Source organism: Lissotriton vulgaris, chromosome 5 (assembly GCF_964263255.1).
Source record: "Lissotriton vulgaris chromosome 5, aLisVul1.2, whole genome shotgun sequence".
In the NCBI taxonomy this organism is placed as follows: domain Eukaryota; kingdom Metazoa; phylum Chordata; class Amphibia; order Caudata; family Salamandridae; genus Lissotriton; species Lissotriton vulgaris.
In genome coordinates this window covers 564365208-564383490 of record NC_141693.1, presented here as the reverse complement: position 1 = coordinate 564383490, position 18283 = coordinate 564365208, and the positions used below count along the sequence as shown (strand labels likewise).

The 18283-nt window shown below is 42.4% G+C and overlaps 1 protein-coding gene across 1 annotated transcript in view; it reads left to right on the top strand.

Annotated features, from left to right (window-relative positions):
* LDB3 (LIM domain binding 3) overlaps positions 1-17815 on the top strand; it is a 487331-nt gene extending 469516 nt beyond the window's left edge. The window contains exon 16 of the mRNA XM_086922025.1: positions 13983-17815. Coding sequence (XP_086778151.1) covers positions 13983-14072 — 90 coding nt within the window. The 3' untranslated portion in view covers positions 14073-17815. The remainder of the gene's footprint in view (positions 1-13982) is intronic.
* Positions 17816-18283: the final 468 nt, after the last annotated feature.

The window sequence follows — 18283 nt, the reverse complement described above, 5'->3', positions numbered from 1 at the left end:
CAGCCCTTTGCTGCTCTGAGGGAGGATATTGCGGCCCTCAGGTGCGATGTGGTGACTGACATCAAAGGGCTTAAGAAAGAACTAGGAGAGATGGTATAAAGGCTGGACATGATGGAGAGGTCCAATGACTGACGAGAGCAAGAACTAAATGAGCACCGGCGAGAGCTGTTGGAACTGCGGGAAAAAACAACTACTTAAACTACCACCTGGAAGACGATGAAAATAGATCACGCCGCTCCAACATCAATATCAGGGGCATACCGATGCAAGCAGACTCAGGGAGACTAGAAGATAATGTGACGCAACTCTTCAAACAAGTGGACAAGGACATTCAACTGGAAAGCACGCACAGGGAGGGCAGACCAGCAAAGATCCTGGCCATGCCTCAGGACATCCTCACATGTCTTCATTCCTACAAGCGTAAAGAAATAATTATGGTAGCTGTCCGGGACATGACCACCAAGCAACTTTGAAGGTGTGAAAGTCAGTATCTTCCAAGATCTTTCTCCACTCACTCTTCAGCGTCAGAGAGCACTGCGACCTGCCATGGCCTTCCGGCTCAAAAAAGGGATTCGATATAGATGGGGGTGTCCCTTCCGACTTGTTTTTGTTTGGAATAAGGAGACCCACATAATTCGCACCCTCGAGGATGCGCACTTTGTCCTAGGCCTAGAGCTCACTTTGGAGGATGAAGTTCGCTATCCTAAAGCACGGTCCTCCTCTCGTTCCATCTCTAAATTAAAACAGTTACGCGCTGTGAAGTCTTTAGCAGCAAAGTCATAAAGAGCGAGCAGTACTTCTGCAACAACTACAGCATCAGGGAGTGTCTCAGAGACTGAAAATTACTGACCTTTCACCAATAACTCAGTAGCTAACTGCTGCACTTATCTGCTAAATTGAAGCATACCTCTTATCTCCAGTCATCCCTGGTGGTGTTGCTGCAGGACTGTTGTGTAATTCTCCTGTCGTGGGGCTCCACCACGCTTCCACGACTAGCTGTGGAGATGCCAGACTGCATGGAACATGGATCCTTGTCACTTGGAAATGTCGGTTCCCAGGATTGGGAACACTGTTCTTCTGATTTTTCCTCTTTTCCCCTAACCCACCCTGACTATTGTCTTGTGGCTGCTCCTACTGAAGTCGATGCAGTCCTCTGGTCCCATAGGGGACACCTATTTCACACACATTTGGATCTGACCATCCCTCCTTGTAATCTGGGCATGACAGAAAAATCTTTATCATGATTAAAATACTTAGCTTTAATGTTTGAGGTCTTAATGCCCCAGTGAAGCATATGGCCCCTTCTATCTATTCTTAAAGAATCTAAATGTGATATATGCCTTGTCCAGGAGACCCATTTCCTTCAGAAGGATTGGCACTGCATGCGTTCTCGCTGGTTTGATCACCAGTTTTTCTCCTCGGGCCTCAGAAACGTGCAGGAATAGCGATCCTTCTGGGAACATACATCCCTGGCTGAGTTATACAAATGCATGCGGAGATGCATACCTGCCAACTCACACTTTGCCACCATGTAACACACAATATCGGCTCCCATCATACAGTCTCCCAGTGAGGAGCCGATATCACACTGTGGCAGCTTAAAACCACTTTAAAGATTGGTTTTCCAGCTCGTTTTTCCGAGGCTTTGAACTGCGAACGTCCATTAAGGGGTGTGAAAACACCTGGGACATCGGCAACAGCCAGCTTTGTTTTACTGAGAGGAGGGGGCTTGGTGGCTGGGTGGAGTTCAAAAGTGCCTCGTAGGTACTTCTCTGCATGAAGCCCTACTGCTTTTTAAACCACACCTCCCCCGCCCACACACACAGTGATATTGTTCTTCAAGTTGGCAGGTATGGAAATGACTGGCAGACTGCTGGTGCTCCGAATTGTCAAACAAATCATACAATAACCTTGTTGTATGAACCCATGATCACCAAGAACCCGTCCGGCTAGATGCCATGGCACGGTATCGACATCCCCTGTCACCAATATACTGATAGGCGGGGACTTCAACCTGGTGCCAGATACCCTCATGGACAGATCAGCTCAAAGAATAGGTCAAACTGGGGCATTTACATTGGCTGGTTTTCAATGGTTGATGGACATGTGGCTTGAGGATGTATGGCGAAATAAACACCCTATCAACAGGACATACACATTTTACTTCGTAGCACATCAAACATACGCCTGCTTGGACCTCATCCTGACACTCCCACGTTTGATTGCAGCTGTCATGGGAGTGGAAATGGGTACAGCTACCCTATCTGACCACTCTCCCATTTTCATAGACATAAACACTCCCCATGACCCAACACAATCTGCCACCTGTCGTCTTATTACTAAACTTCTACAGCATAAATCAGTCACTACAGAAATTGCCACTGCAATGCACACATTCCTAGACCTTAATGATACCCTAGATACTCCCACTGTCTCACTATGGGACACATAAAAGGCAGTAATAAGAGGCTCCTTCATAACAATCTTGGGGCAACACAATAAAGAGAAGAAAGCGAAGAGACTTCTTCTAGAAGGTCGCCGTGAACGATCTCTAGAGCATATCCCTGACAAGGAAGTCTTGCATATGGATAGGGATAGCCAATTGGAGGAGGTAATGGTGGCCATAGCTCAGCTGCAGCCGGGTAAGGCACCAAGGCAGGATGGCTACCTTCTAGACTTTAATAAAACTTTCACACATATTCTGGCCTTCCTCCTGGCCCGCTTATACAATTCATTCAGTGTTTCAGGGACTCTCACTGACACAAGGAGAAACAACATCATTGTTGCGATTCCAAAACCAGGGAAAAATCCAGTACACTGTGCCTCTTATCATCCATATCTTTGCTGAATGTGGAGGCCAAAATGTTCACTAGCATATTCGAAACCTGCCTGGCCCCATACATGCAGAGTCTGATTGGCCCTGATCAGGCTGGATTCCTCCTGAAAAGAGGCTGAAGTGATAATACTAAGCACCTATGTCACCTCATAGACAAATCCCAATTACCGTAGATGCTGAAAAAATGTGTGACCGCGTACACTGGCCATACTTGCTGGAGGTGTTAGCCAAGTTTGGCCTTGGAGCACAGTTTCAGAAATGGGTGTAGTACAGCTATGCCGCTCTGAGGGCACAGGTCAGAGTAAACAGAGCGCTGTTGCGACCTTTTAGTATTGCTAGCAGGCCTGGCAGGTCTGTCCCATGTCTCCCCTCCTTTTTGCCCTGTATAAGAAGCTGCTGGCAGGGAGGATACAGAGCAATCCAAAAATGACGAGCATCACTATGGGAAGTAGGGAACACAAGCTGGCCATGTACATAGATGATGTTATGATAGCGCTCACTCACCCCTTTGCGTCTCTTCTGCCTTTGGTCTCAGAACAAGAGACTTTTGGCAGGGTCTCTGGATTTAAGGTCAATCTCCAGAATAAGCAAATATTAGGTCTCACTGTGCCGCAGACAGCCCGCTTATGCTTTAACCGCAATTTCCCCTTCCCTTGGGCTACTCAAAGAGTCACCTAATAGGCCTGCGGGTCTTACCCACCTTGGAGAAAATGACGGAGTGTAACTACGGAACACTCCTTTCCACAGCCAGGACAGACCTGCAGTCCTGGACGGGGATTCTCTCTCTTGGATGGGAAGATTAGCAGTGGTAAAAATTACCCTTCTCCCTAAAATACTATATGTGATGCAGACGTTGCCACTCCAGCCCCCCTAAATGTCCTAGAGAAGATGCAGCAGTTAACTCAGCTCTACATCTGGGACTGTAAAAGGCCCAGGCTGCTAAGAACCAGGCGTCTGACCCCTGAGGGAGAGTGGACTGGGGATTCCCCATTTGACACACTATTACCAGGCGGCACAACTTAGATACATGGTTGAAGGGTCTGAGAAACACTGGTGCTACAAAGATCAAGCAATGGCTGGGATCTGCATTTGGAAAGTACACTAGCTCCCTAAACCACATAGACCAGTGGGGGTATACATCTCCCCGGTGCTCTGGACAATAGTGAGCACTTGGGACAGGGTACAGTTAAAGAGGCAACTGTCCTCTTGCATCGCACACCAAACCCTGATACTTGGAGCCCCGACTTCCCACCGGCCCAGCAGGGCACGGCATATTTGCAGTAACAAGTTGCTGGTTGTAAACTGATGGGAGACCTCTTTGACCAGGATGACCTTCTGCACTTTGTCAAAGTCCAGGCAGATTATGGCATACCCTCTTGTGCACACTGGCAACATCTAATCATCAGGCACTGGGTCATGCAACCTGACATCAAACCACATGGTAGTCAGCCACTCAGAACTTTTGAGCAGTGGCTTATCACCCGTACTTTGGATAAGAAGCTTCTATTGGACATACTTGCATTCCTTAACACTCCACTATGGAGTGTCCCAGCCTCAGCACAGCAGCGCTGGGAACTGGAGTGTGGATGCTCCTTCACTCCCAAGGAATGAGCAGACATATTGTATCAGACTCGCATCTCGACATGCAGTGCCGATGGTAAAGAAACTCTGAAAACACTAAATCAGAGCTGCACCATTTAGCGACAGTGTACAAATATCATTTAAGTAATACATTTCTATGGAGCCAGGAAGTCGTTGTACACAGGTCAAGTTTCTCTTTTCCTTTATTGATTTATTCTTTATTCTTTAAAAGAACAGACAGGCAACGCGTTATTTCCTTAAAAACAGGACTTCTTCAGGGCAATGTAGATTCTATGCAGAGGATGAGTAGAAATGGTAGTGACATTGGGCATTTAGTGTGGTTCTGCAAAGGTAGCAGTTAAACCTTTGCGAAGTGCTCTTCTGTTGGAGTCAACAGATAATCCAATCAGAAAAGAAAGATGGTAAAAGGTTAGCCGTTCATTTGTGTTCTTGACGTGATTTGTAAATACTGCAGGATATGCGGTACGTGTGGTATGATAGCCACGACGATATGTCATAAAGGTACAGCTGTTACTCCCTAGACCATATCCAAAATCTGGCGAGAGTACTTTAGATCAAGTAGTGAAATGCCACTTGGTAGGTGGTGTTATCCTGCCACCCAATGTACCATGTACATCCCTTCCTTTGACCTCTTCCTTAGGCTCCGCTTTTTCCTGCTTGTCCTGTGGTCACATTACCCTACCTGCCAGAGGATGTAGGTGTGGGAAGCTTTGTATTGTCGATAATTTCTTTCCTGAAAAGCCTAATAAAACAGATTTAAACCTCAATAGCATAAATAAATGATTGTCCGTCAAATATTTTCTTTTATGACAAAATAAGTATTTATATACAAGTACAAAGCCAAATACGGCATACAACAGATAATACCACAGCCCCCTGGCTCTAGAGTTTATTGGCAGCCCATGAGTCTGACCTCCCTCTGAAAAGCACCTCCCTCAGAATAGTGGTAGTGATTATTCCCCATTCACTATAGGTGGCCTTCAGGTTAAGCCCCTCTAGCAGTCTGAGTCCCAGGAGTCCCACTCTGACTCAGGTAGCAAAGTCAAAAGTGTTCCAGCACTGAAGTGTTGTCTGGCAGACAAGTTCCCCGGGGCCTTTCAGCCTATAGCTCAATTTTACCCGCACCAGCAGGGATCATCTGAGCATAGTCTTCGAGAGTGTCTCTCTCGCAGGTGTGGTGGCTGCCTCTCGTGAGTATAATGCATGCAGCACTGCAGGAGCCATGGCTGGTGACCTTGGCACTTCTCTGATGAATGGTAATTTTTCTTTGGTCTTCCCCTCGGGGGAAGGGATTGTTGGTGGTTCCTGGTTCTGATCCTCAGTCGAGGCTCAGGCCTGCTTGAGTCATCAACAGATTGTGCTGCTTGTCTTCCTCCGGTGCCCTCTCTGGTACACTGCATCGCCACACCTGCTCTTCACTTGGACTCATATTGCACAAAGGTGACGATCCGATCGGCACAGAAATCTTCATGGCTGCCCTCTCTGGCATACAGGGGTCACCCGTGTTGACTCACACTGCACATGAGCAATGGCCCGTGTTAGGCATGGCAATCTTCACTGCAGCCCTCCTTTGGCATATGGGAGTTTCTGACTTAACCCTGCACATGGGTCACAATGCTATCTGTGCAGAAAAGATTATGGCTCACTTCATGGTAGCCCTTCTTTGGCATACGGAGGTCACCGACTTAACCCTGCACACGGGCAAAGACCCACTCATTGCAGCATCCGTCTCCTCACACCTCGCTACTGGGATTCACTGGCCAGGATCCCCCACTGGACCTCGCTCCCTCCAGTTCTCCTCTTCCTAAAAGGGCTCACTGTCCTTAACAAGTAGGCAGACAATGGCGTTCCATAACCAGGGGCAGGTGGTCTTAGATGTCCCTGGATGATGTCCCCTCACCCAGCTGGGAGACTGGAAGGCTTTAGCCCCCAACCCTAGTCACAGGCAGAAGTCTTGCAGAGCTTCCACTCCTCGTACAGTCCGTCTGACTGCTTAACAGTTAACAATTTTGGGGGCCTTTAGCTCCCCGTCTTATAGTCCATTTCCAATACCAATGTTAATTCTGGTCTGAGTCTATGAAGTTTGTGTTGCGGGATTGCTTCCTTTTGAAGTCTGCCATGCCCTTCCTCCAGAGAGCAGTCTGTCATTGCTGGAGCGACTCTAAATCTAAACCGCAACACAGGGCTTGGGAGTGACTAGAGGTTTAACCATGGATGTCAACCACAGGAATATGTGTATCAAAAGGTTAGCCTGCATGCCTCAGCCCTGCTCTTTATGATTCCCTTACTAGCCCCATCTCCTTCCTGAAATGTCCCTAGACCCCTTTCCAGCGGCCCCTCTCTGAATCAAAGAACACCCTATGGAGTGTGTGGGAGAGCCTGGCTCTCCTTCCTCCAGTGCATGCCCCACCCAGTTCACAGCAATGAAACAATCTGGGGGATGGTTAGTCCTACTCATGCTCCTCCAGTCAGCCATGGGCCTCCTAAAATGGAACCAAGCACATGCATACAACACACATGCACTGCAAAGCACTACATACTAACTTGATGTAGGTCAAGGGTGAGTTAGACACACAGCAGCGAAACTTAACATGAATGAACCTGTGGGCTTCACTCCGGTGACACACGTAAAAAGGCCATTTAATTTGTACTGATCACTGCACAGTATGCTGCCACCACCGTGCTGCTTCACTTCTGACAAAGGTAGGAGACTTTCACCACTACGAGGGTAGTAATTTGGGCTTTCCACCCAGTGCAAAAACACCTCAAACCATGAGACAGGCTTATGTCATGTCACACATGCATGATTTGTGTTCACCCATGACAACAAAAAATCGGCACTAGGGATCCAGACATCTTTGCACCTAGGGCACTCAGGGCAGGAGTACCCATCTGTCACCGTGCAAGGAACTTTTCTGTCCCCACACTGTACCACATCATACCACTCCATTTAACACCAGACTATGTAACATCATGCAGAACATATTGTACTTTACCATCTAACATAACATCCTACCATAATTTTCTATATCATGACAGCACACAGCTTACATACAGGACACAAAACACCTCTCATTACACCACCTTGAACCACACCATCTCTCAGCCCATCATATATCACCAATACGCCACCACATGACAATATACCACAGAATACATGATCAACCCACCAAATCTAACACAACAATACACTGTACTAGCCCATATGACAGCACACCACAGAGCATTACACAATTTATACTTCGAAACCTACCTCCCCATAAAGCATTCACTGCGAAACCACCCAAAAACAGTTGGTCACGACAGCAGTCATGAAAATAACAAACTTCGCAAGCTAATTTCAATCCCACCATGTCACACCACGCTACACCCTAGTACATCTTCATCACATGACTCCCTGCCTTACTACAAAGCAACACATAGCAGCACACTCCATCTCACCATACCACATTATTCCACATCATACTTATCTTGTAACATATCATGAGACAACATATATTTCCCATCCCTTCCTCTGTCATCACACCATTTCGTATGCCTTTACAACATGACCGAGGACACCCATCCGACAGCAACATTATAATGCCGAAACCCCACTAAATGACTGGTCATAGAACAAATCCCTTCTATGCCACATACAAAAGGCATAGGGACAACATAGACAAGAAGCTGGGAACAGGACAAGGAAGATACCTAATTAAATTATTGTTTCTATGAAACATTAAACGTTAGGCAGAGCATGGCCTCAACATGACCAAGGTAGTCCCTCAAAAGTACTCCTGTCCTATCAGTGCTAGATCTGTTGCCTATGCATGAGCCGACACAGTCACTGGAGTCTAATTTTTTTTATCTACATGCATACATCACAACATAAATCAGGCAGGGAAATACATTACTAGCAGAGCAAATTATCCATGGCTGATGAGGATTCTAATGTGTCTAAGGCCTAAGTAGTCAGAAACAAGTTAAATGTCATCTGCACCTGGCTCTACTTGACGCCCGCATTAAGTTATCAGAATCTCTTACAAAACCTTGAATGAAGAGGATATATTTCACTCCATTGACTTTAACTCGGAGTCTATCTTGAAATTAGCCTTGCTAAATACTAGAACGGATGCTTTCTTGGATGGAAAAAACTGTGAAACTTCTGCAACTTGATGAACTGAACATCATCACATTGGTGAAGGTTTTTTTAAAGGCAGGCGTAAAACTCCACAAACGTAGGATTTGTTTTCAGCACAATCCAACCGATCTCATTTTAGTGCAAACATTTTCCTATTAAAACCTTAGGTGGGGAATGTGATACGCAGGTGAAGTTTGACATACTCCACTATTTTGGAACTTTATGAAGTACAGATGTTCTTTACTATGCTGGTTAAAATATAATTTCACACATCCTTATGTACAAACACTTAAGCGTCTTTCTCATCTAGCTTCCTAAAATAATTCTCCTCTTTCTCCTGGTCAAGAAAACAGCTGCCTCAGGCATCCTATTTCTAACATTGGACTGCAGCAATACATACTATCTAGGTTCTTCGTAGAGATACATTTAGACCTGGGTGAAATTGTACTCACTGTAGCAAAATTCATTACGTGAGTGGTGGGGTAGCCCGCATCTATCGTAACCTGATTAAAAATGCCCCAGATGACTTTGGTCCACTAAGACGAAAGTGGTAGACCTGGGTGTGGCCCTTGGAGGACGTAGAATGGCTACTCGCCTGTATAGCTACCAGCAAGATTGTTGTGTCATCCTGCCTATGTCAAACTAAAATACCTCCACTGCACCTACACTCTTGGTCGTTATGGGCCCTAAACTTTGATTGATTGGGTGTTGTAGGATCCTAATTTCCTTCTTCAACGCTACCATCCTTCACTTAATTTTCAATCCTGACCTTGGAACCTATGAATAAAGGCATGACAGGTATCCATGAGCCAGTTTTAACTTCACTATCCTGACTGCACTTTGTTCTGTCACTTTACCCAGTCTTGGGTTAACACTTCTTGTTGTGAACACTGTTTGTCACACCTAAGTTTGTTTCCGTCTCTGTGTTTTGGTTCCCCCTCCCTATGCTCCGCCCTGAGCGTGGCTACGCCAGGGCGTTTTGGAAGCAGACCCGAGGATGAAGCATGTCACACACATTTGTGTGTGAATGACGGCAGTTTTCCGAAACACATACTTGTGACACTGCTTTTTCATCCCTTCATTGGGGTCGTTTCCTCTCCACCCCTTTATGTGTGTATATCCCTAAACAACGATGCCACATCTCACCAGACCTAACAATTCTGTGCTAGGTCCCTGTGGAAAAGAGACATGACCGCTAAATACCTGTTCTTTATCCTTGTTAATCTGCACTGTTTGCCTTGAAAAGATTGCCTCAATAATAGGATCCTAAATTCTTAAAATGTACACCTCCTCATTCAAATCTGGATCAAGCTGCAAGCACGGTATGCCATAAGTATTTCTGAAACTCTTACTACCCTTTATGAGGCACTGAAGAGCTTTGTGGGTGTATAGATCCCAACTCTAGTTAGGCCATAGAAATGAGTTATCGTCGTCAGGTTGTGTTCATACTGTGTCATGCATTTTGCAATACGCATCATGCATACTTTTCTTGAGCAATTACTTATATAAATATGTTAAAATTGTGTGTGATCGTGGAAGCATTCATGCAAGAATGTAGATATCACCTGCCAATAATGGTGCCATTGAAGTACTATCTTAAGTCATTCCAGAAGTGACAGAATTACAGCCCCTGGGGGGATGTATGACGTTACAATGCATACTTTTTACCACGCATACCTTTACAACGCGGTATTTACAACGAATACCGTTACAACGCATAGCGCTTAGAGGTGCTGGATAGTGGTAAGTATAATTTTCTATTCCAACTCCAGTCCCCGTGGACACTAGGGAAGGTGTTGGATAGAAAATTAAACTTATTCCCTATCCTAGAGCGCCCCCCAGCGCAATGCGTTGTAATGGTATGCGTGGTAATGCCTGCGTTGTAATGGTAGTGCGTTGTAAAAACTTTGTTGTAAACGTTGTATACCCCCTGGGGCAGTGCCAAGCCTGTAGGAGATACCTTGAGATCTGATTGAGTGGGACCAGTTAAACAATCCATACAAGCCCTGGCTATTTTGCATCTTAATTACAACATCTCATGACTTACCGAACCTCAAACCTCATCTCTCGCCCATCTCCCAACAGCTATGTTACATGCAGCTTCTAGACTGATTTCATTCACCAAAGGAATAAAAACATTGCCTCACTTTTGAAGTCATAAGTAGCAACCTGATGTGCTTTCAAAACAGCCTACATCACATTCACGATTCTACCATTCAACTTCCACCAAAATATCCGTAATGTAATCTGATAATATCTCAAGGTAAAAAGGATCTGTTCTAAATCAGCGTTCCAAATAGACTCAATTCTTTTCAGGAAAAGGTCCACTCTATCAAGGTATTTCTCCAACAATGGACCTAAGAATTGGAATGATTTCAAATATGCCAGGTCTTTTTCGATTGTTAAATGCAAAGTAACAAGAGCACATGATTCCCAAGCATCTGGGAGACTGAATTCTACTCAGCCTCTCATTCCCTCACCAATTGATGAACCTCAACATCTCCACATGTGCTGCCCTTCTTGGCAATGCCACGACCTGAAACCTCCATATACTCTGCTGGTTAACTCTCCTTTTGGCAGCTTCCATCACAATCCCTGCAAATATTAAAAATCCACTATCTAGGTGATCATAAAAATAAAGTTGATGTTATAAAGAGCATAATCGTTAATGAGTTTGCACTCGTCTGCATACACTTCAACTTTGAAGAGTAACACGTTGTATCTCTGTTTGTTGTCATATCGTATATAGATATATTTTCCTTAACTAACACACCTGCTAATGATCGACTATACTGTGCATATTCCCACACTTCAACTTTTTTCCCATACGTTTGCTTGCTCGTCACGTATCAAGTGCTCTGCTGTTCTGTAAGATGGAGTCTGCGCTATATAGATCTGTACAAATAAATAAAAGAAGTTGGCAGCTCCTTAAACCTACTGAATTTGGATATTATGTGCCACATGCAAACTGCACATTTACACTTGGGTACGCTTTATCGTAACAAAACCCAAGTCTTGCTCTGAAGAAAGCTTTCAAATTAACCTCAAGTGCTGCAGTATAAATAATTCAGCTCCTGTGCAAATGCACGTGCAGTCGTTTATGCTGTAGAAGACATTTTCCTTTAGGCAGGGGAGCACAGGAGAAATGCAACCTCACGTGCGGGGTCCCCCTATTGAATGGGTTCACGATCCAATAAAAAGGGAGACGCCATGTGCACGTGTTACCAAACAATGCACGTAGAAAAAAAAATCTTGGTAGAATGCCCAGAATGTGTCTGCTTATGCGTTGAAACATATTTACCACATTCAGGCTACACCTTTGGGTGGTGCAGATCCGTCTGGAGTTCTTCAGGTCGTGGAAGGAGACACATGACCCTATCTCCGTTCAAATGTAGCCTGGGCTACTTCTGCATAGACAAATACCATGTCACAGGAGCTATGATATCAGTAACCCTGAATCCCTCAGAAGTATTAGTGCAATCTCACGTGGAACCCTAATATGGTGGATGTACCGGTACACACACACATGAAGTGGTGGGTATCCCCTGTTTCATGCATTTGTGCTGTGTACTATTTAGCATACATGATAACTTGTCAGTTACACTTTGCACGGGCAACGAGCAGGCGTGTAGATATTGCTGTAGATTTTGCATGTGTGAAGTAGTCTGCCCAAAATCCAAAGTCTCAAGAATAAAATACATTTGGACCATGTACCTTCAGGGAAAAGCTTCAGCCATTATAGATTCTTCCAAGAGGATTATGTGATGGTCATTAAGCTAAGTGTTGTCTCATATGCTAGCATCTGGTGGAAGCCTGGTCATCTGAGAGGGGAGAGGCAGACAGAGGCTCTTCTGGATAGGAGGTGCGCAGTTGCATTGTTGTGTTGGATAGTGGAATAACAGATCTTTGCCTACAGAGACCCAGTTCTTTGGAAAACATTAGAAGTAAAATGCACTTCCACACGATTTGACAATGCAATTTCCTATAAGGATAAACTTGCTGCAGGTACTTGAGTGTGGGATGTTTTATGGCAAGTGCATTTGTATGTAACACATTATCCTATTTGTATGGTGCCAAAGCATTGATCTGAAAATGGCCTGTTGATATTGTATTTTGTTGTGTTTGTAGGGGTAGTCATTATGGATAGGGAACCATGGGTTAGAGGAGGCTACTGTATTGCGTACTGGCAAATCATATTAAATAGTGACTGGCTAGGACTGTTCGGGCTCTTATGTGCAAGTAGGCATTTGTTTCTTTCTTCTGGGGTGAGCTGTTGTTCATTGACCTGCTCCAGGTGGCTGTTACCTATCAAGGTATCTTTACCCCTTATGTGGAATTGATGTGTTTCTAGTTGCACAAGAGAGTGATACGTTTAGATTAGCTTCTTCAAGTTTTGCAGATACTGTCTCATTCAATATGTTCTATCTTAGGAGAGAAACATTAATGCTGTTCTCTTGAAAATTAAGTAAAGGAGACACATTAAAATCTGCCTGCTGGTGGGTCCTTCCAAACAACGTCAAGCAAAGAAGTCGTAAAATAAGACTGATCTTGAAGGAAAGTAGGGTCTCTGTCATAACATTACGTCATTCATAGATTTGTTTCAAGATATAAAAGGGTGAGAAATGGCACAGCAGGTGGAACTGTGAGCTAAGCAGATTTTACCTTCTTGCAGCTGATACGTAATTGGGCACATTGATGGGGTTGTTAATATATATGCTGCTGTCTTGGAGCAACAAACAAAAAGATCATGTGGTGACTGTGTTATTTAAATTAATTGGACACAAAGTTTACTCTAGGGTAGTAGTGAAAACACTCCCTCCTACCACTTGTTTAGTAAAGAGCATGCTATAGTTTTGAGCCGCAGCACACGTCATTGTATAGAAAGTATATGCTTACTCCTTGATGCATATGTGCTCTTTTCTGCTATACTCTGGACAGCACCACTAATTGCTAATGACATTGTTCAATAAATACATGCGTGAAACAATTAATACATATAAAAACATATCAAGAAACTCCATCTCGGTTCTCATCTACCATCAATGGTTGTTCTATTTCTCAAGGACAACTCTGTGCTATGCTCGCCAACTACAAATCAGACATAACAAAACAGAACTACCTCATTATTATATATTTTGTGACTATTTAGGGTGCTATTAAAGGATATGGTAAGATATTAGAATGCTACATCTTATTTGCAGAGTCGGGAGTGTTATGAGAAAAGAGGAACTGAGTATGGCAGAATTTCTCAATTACTAGTTCAATGCATTGTTTCACAGAAATATATTGTTTTGATTGTCGTAGGCTTCTTCAAATAACTTGTCCCTTGATGTCCAATCAAAGGTTCTCTTTTCAACCACTATGATAGTCTTTTGGAACTTGTAGTCATCTCTGAATAATCAAAACGTATTTGGGTTACAGGTGTGCCATGTCAATTTGGAAGGGCAGCCATTTTACTCCAAGAAGGACAAGCCCCTGTGCAAGAAGCATGCACACGCGATCAACGTTTAAGAGCCAACTGAATACTTGTGGAATCTGATATGAAGAACGACTGAGAAACTGCAAAAAGAAAAGGATGGGATTACATATATTAATTTCATAGGAAGAGAATGAAGCAAACCGTTTGAACATATGGTTGTATTCTTGTTCTATTCAAGCAAGCAATACATGCCAGCTCATAATGAAAAGCACTCTGAAAATCATCAAGTTGAAAAAATTGAGCTTTATCTCTGTGTGTCATACAGGATTGAGAACAGGTGCGATACCATTTTATCTAAGGATCAAACAAATACATGGTCTGAAAGATTCATCATGAGAGCCTTGTCTGCATTACCATTTACAGTAATGAGGCATACTGGTTAGTACTTGGTAGAATATATACAATGTGCCAAAATACTTTCTAGAGGTTTTTAGGTGTGTGAAAGATAGTTGTTTAGAGCTATTTATTCGTGATTTTGTTTATATGAAAAGCTGTCCCACTATTTAGGGTGGGGTTTAGCCCCTCAGAATTGTAAGGAAGCAACATTTTCCAACTAAACAAATACTAGAATCAGGTTGAAGATGCAGTGCCAGCAGAGAAGGAAATTCATATTTCTTAAGAGAGTGGAGTTGTTATACTATGCACAATTTAGCACTTGGCACTCTGAGCCACCTTAGGGCTGCCTAATAGAGTAGTTCGACAATGGAAAACAAGACCAACCACATATTGTGCATATCCTTTAACCAACACTGTAAAATTGGGAGAAATAATTTCACTTTGAGAAATCATTACAACTATTCCGCGAAAGTGACTATGTAGCATGGCTTATCATCCTTATCACCTGAAAATTAGTCCTTAGTTTCTTGTACAATATTTTTATGACTGGTGGCAAAGAGTCCTGAAAGATTATGCTAAATGCCTTTTGTTTACTCCTTTCTCTGAGACTTGTTGGCCAATTCTTTTTTGATAATTTTCTTGTTGTGTCTATTATTTGTACAGTTTATCGATGTCCAGTTCCACAGGTAGCAAAAAGAATACATTTTTGTTTTTAATGTGAGCCTTTCATTGCCTATCTCCAATTCCTCCTGAGATTTGAAAGGTAAAAAGATGATGTGCTAATCGTTTGGGACATTAAACACAAAACAGAACTGACAAGTTCCCCATAGATTAAAGTTTGTTAAATTGATTAAAGTGTAGTATATGGATGTTTAACCAAACAATTGTTTTGAACACATTCAAAGTAGTCATATTTTAGTGCTGCTGCAGTAATTTGCGATTCTTAGCAACTGAAATAACGATAAGATTGAAAAACATTACTTGTATAGTGAACACTATGAGTCCCGTGCTTTTTAGTCCATTTTTTGTCACTAGTGGTTGACAGCACAAACTATAACAAATAAAATTTGTTGTAAATACGTTTACTATTGCTCTCATCTGGGAAAAACATTTTAAGAGCATCCCTTTAAGGCTAGGTTCCATGAACTTTCTTATACAACTATTGATTGGATACTCAGCATAACTGAAGATGTATCATTGTGCCATAGAAGTATTATATAAGTATTTCATAGACCTAGATCGACCAATTTGATACGATAGTTCTGAGGGTAGTCCTGCAGTTACACATAGCTTTATAACTATATTGTGCGTTTAATAGCGCTAGCAAATCTGAACACTAGATTTTGTATCATGCAATACAGAAACTATTTATTATAGTGAAATGGTTCCATATTTTTAAATAACAAGGTAATTTATGAGTTTGTTGCTAATTAGCTAGAAAGGATTTTCACGTTTTGTTGTTTATCACTTGAGGTTTTATTGCTTTTTATTTTACGTGAATGCTAGTGTTACTTGATTCTGTTGTTGAAAGCGCTATAAGCATTTGGGCTATAGGGCCTAGAATATATTGCATGTAATATTTTTAATGGTGTGATATGGTTTTCATGTAGGTTTACTTTTTGAGTCATTTCTGAAATGTAGTGAATTTTCTTGCCATGCTCAAAAGATATATAAAGAATGAGGAATCAGGGTAAAGACTTACTGGCATTTCTTTTTGATGCCAGACATTGCCAAACAACGTCTTTATCAACTTTAGAAGGCAATCGTGACTCTCCCAAAATATATTGTTACATTTACCTTTATATGCCCTCTGAAGAAAAAATAATTTTATTGTCAATGCAAACTACAATCCACCAAAAGATAGTGAAAACTGTTTTCTCAGAAGTGTGCAGTGCATTAATATGTGAGTGTCTGTATATATACTCCTAAGTTTTAATAGTGCTCACCCAGCATCTCCACCTTCAACTGTTACTTGCCTCTTGCTTTGGAATAGGATAACCTCCTAGACAAGACATGTAATGTTACCACCTATTGGCTACTCTTTAAATTTGTTGGAGACTAGTTGGGAAAGTTCTTCAAAGTTACAGTGAAATTGTAAAGGAATTCTGTGAAGTTCTAGCAGTGGTGTCATTGTCTAGCTCAATATTTCTGCAACCCACTGATGATTCTACAACAGAAACATTCCAAGATCTTAAACAACTTTCTCTCTCTCACATGGAAGTAAATTGAATCATTCCTGGCCTTTGACAAGCCATTGTAAGCAATTTTCTAGCTGCCAAAATAGGAACTACACTAAAATATAAAATGGAGGACCACTTCCTCTCCTTAATCCTTCCTTTGTGGAAAACAATAGAAAAATGCAAAGCAAGTGGTTCTCTGGGTCAAATTTTTGTTGAAGGTTAGAGTGGGCATATGTGGATCAAACACCAGTTTTATAACGTTCACTGGTGATGAGCAGCCGATGTAGGGAGGTTTCTGCTGAGAGGTGTCCTATAACTAGCTTTGACATGTTTAAACACTAGTGCTGCTGTTATTTAACAAGGACCCGTATTCACTAATCTCTGGTAATGTTTTCAAGTCTGAGGTATCACACAGGCTGAAATCTAACTCTCATCCTCTCGGGAGGAACAACATACTAGCACTCTTTTTCCTTTTTGCATTTAGTTCCTGAACAAGTACAGTTTAATAGCCTCTGTGGAAAAGATTTATAAATTGAGATCATGTTTGACACTGAATAGTAGATCTTAATTGTGCTGTTTATCTCTCCTCAAGTGCATGAACTTTTAATTGGGAAAGTGATAGGGTCATCCTGTTTCAGCTTGTGAAGGCTGATAACCCACTCTTTCATCAAAGCACAACAACTGCAACACATGTTCTGACTCCCGCAAGTGAAACACATGAAATTGCCAAAGAAATGTATGTACATCATAATCTTCTAAACTGTGCCGTGTTGGGGAAATGTTATTGGTGCTCCTCCCTACTCCACTGTCTATGTGACCCTATATAAAAATAGAACACTATTCAGGTATAGGACCTTTGTCATGTGGTCATTTATTGTAATGCATGGATCACATTTGAAAGCATGGCGAAAAGTCATTTATTAAATGTTATCGTACATAAGTGTAAACCCCCTATTTTAAAATGACTGGCAAAGGCCACAAAACGCAAAGGATTGGCACTTACTGAATGGACTTCATATTTACCAATTGGGTGAGTTTCTAAGTGCTTTTTGACCTGGAACGCACAGAAACTAGGCATATCAGTTAGCCTAATATTTATGGACTAAAGCTTAATTTTTTTCCGGCTTCATATGTCACCAGTTTCAGAGATGCTAAATCATATCCAAGGTGTACCGCTTCGTCATTTATCGGGCTGATGAAGTGTTTTTCTTTATTGAGGTCTCTGGCGCTGAAGGTTTTCTCCCATTTCATATGCCACTCTGGTCACATATATTTGGAAATTTTCACTTAGTTATACATTTTCTGAGTGAGATTTTATGCTTTTTAGCTGTAGTTCTTTATGCCGTTTTAAACGTTTACAAATTCCTATTTTGTCTGAAAGGACAAATGCACTGTATGTGTATTTAAAAGTTTCATTTTCTAAATTTAAAATCATATTTTGCTGTCAGCTGTAGGGTGAGCAGCCATTTCTTGAGTAAGATGGCCAACTTGTGCATCTTTTTTTATTAGTGTGGCCAGGTTAAATGGTCTCTCAAACATGGTGAACTTTTTTATGTGTTTTGAATTTTTTATGCGATAAAATAGTCATACAGTTCGCCATTTATCAGGACATTTTACATTTGCCCTAGGAGCAAAGTGAGCTTTGTCAAGTAATTCATCGTTATATTCTACTGAAATAATGTGCTCATTGTTTCAGTATTAATAATTTAATGGATGACTGGTGTTTA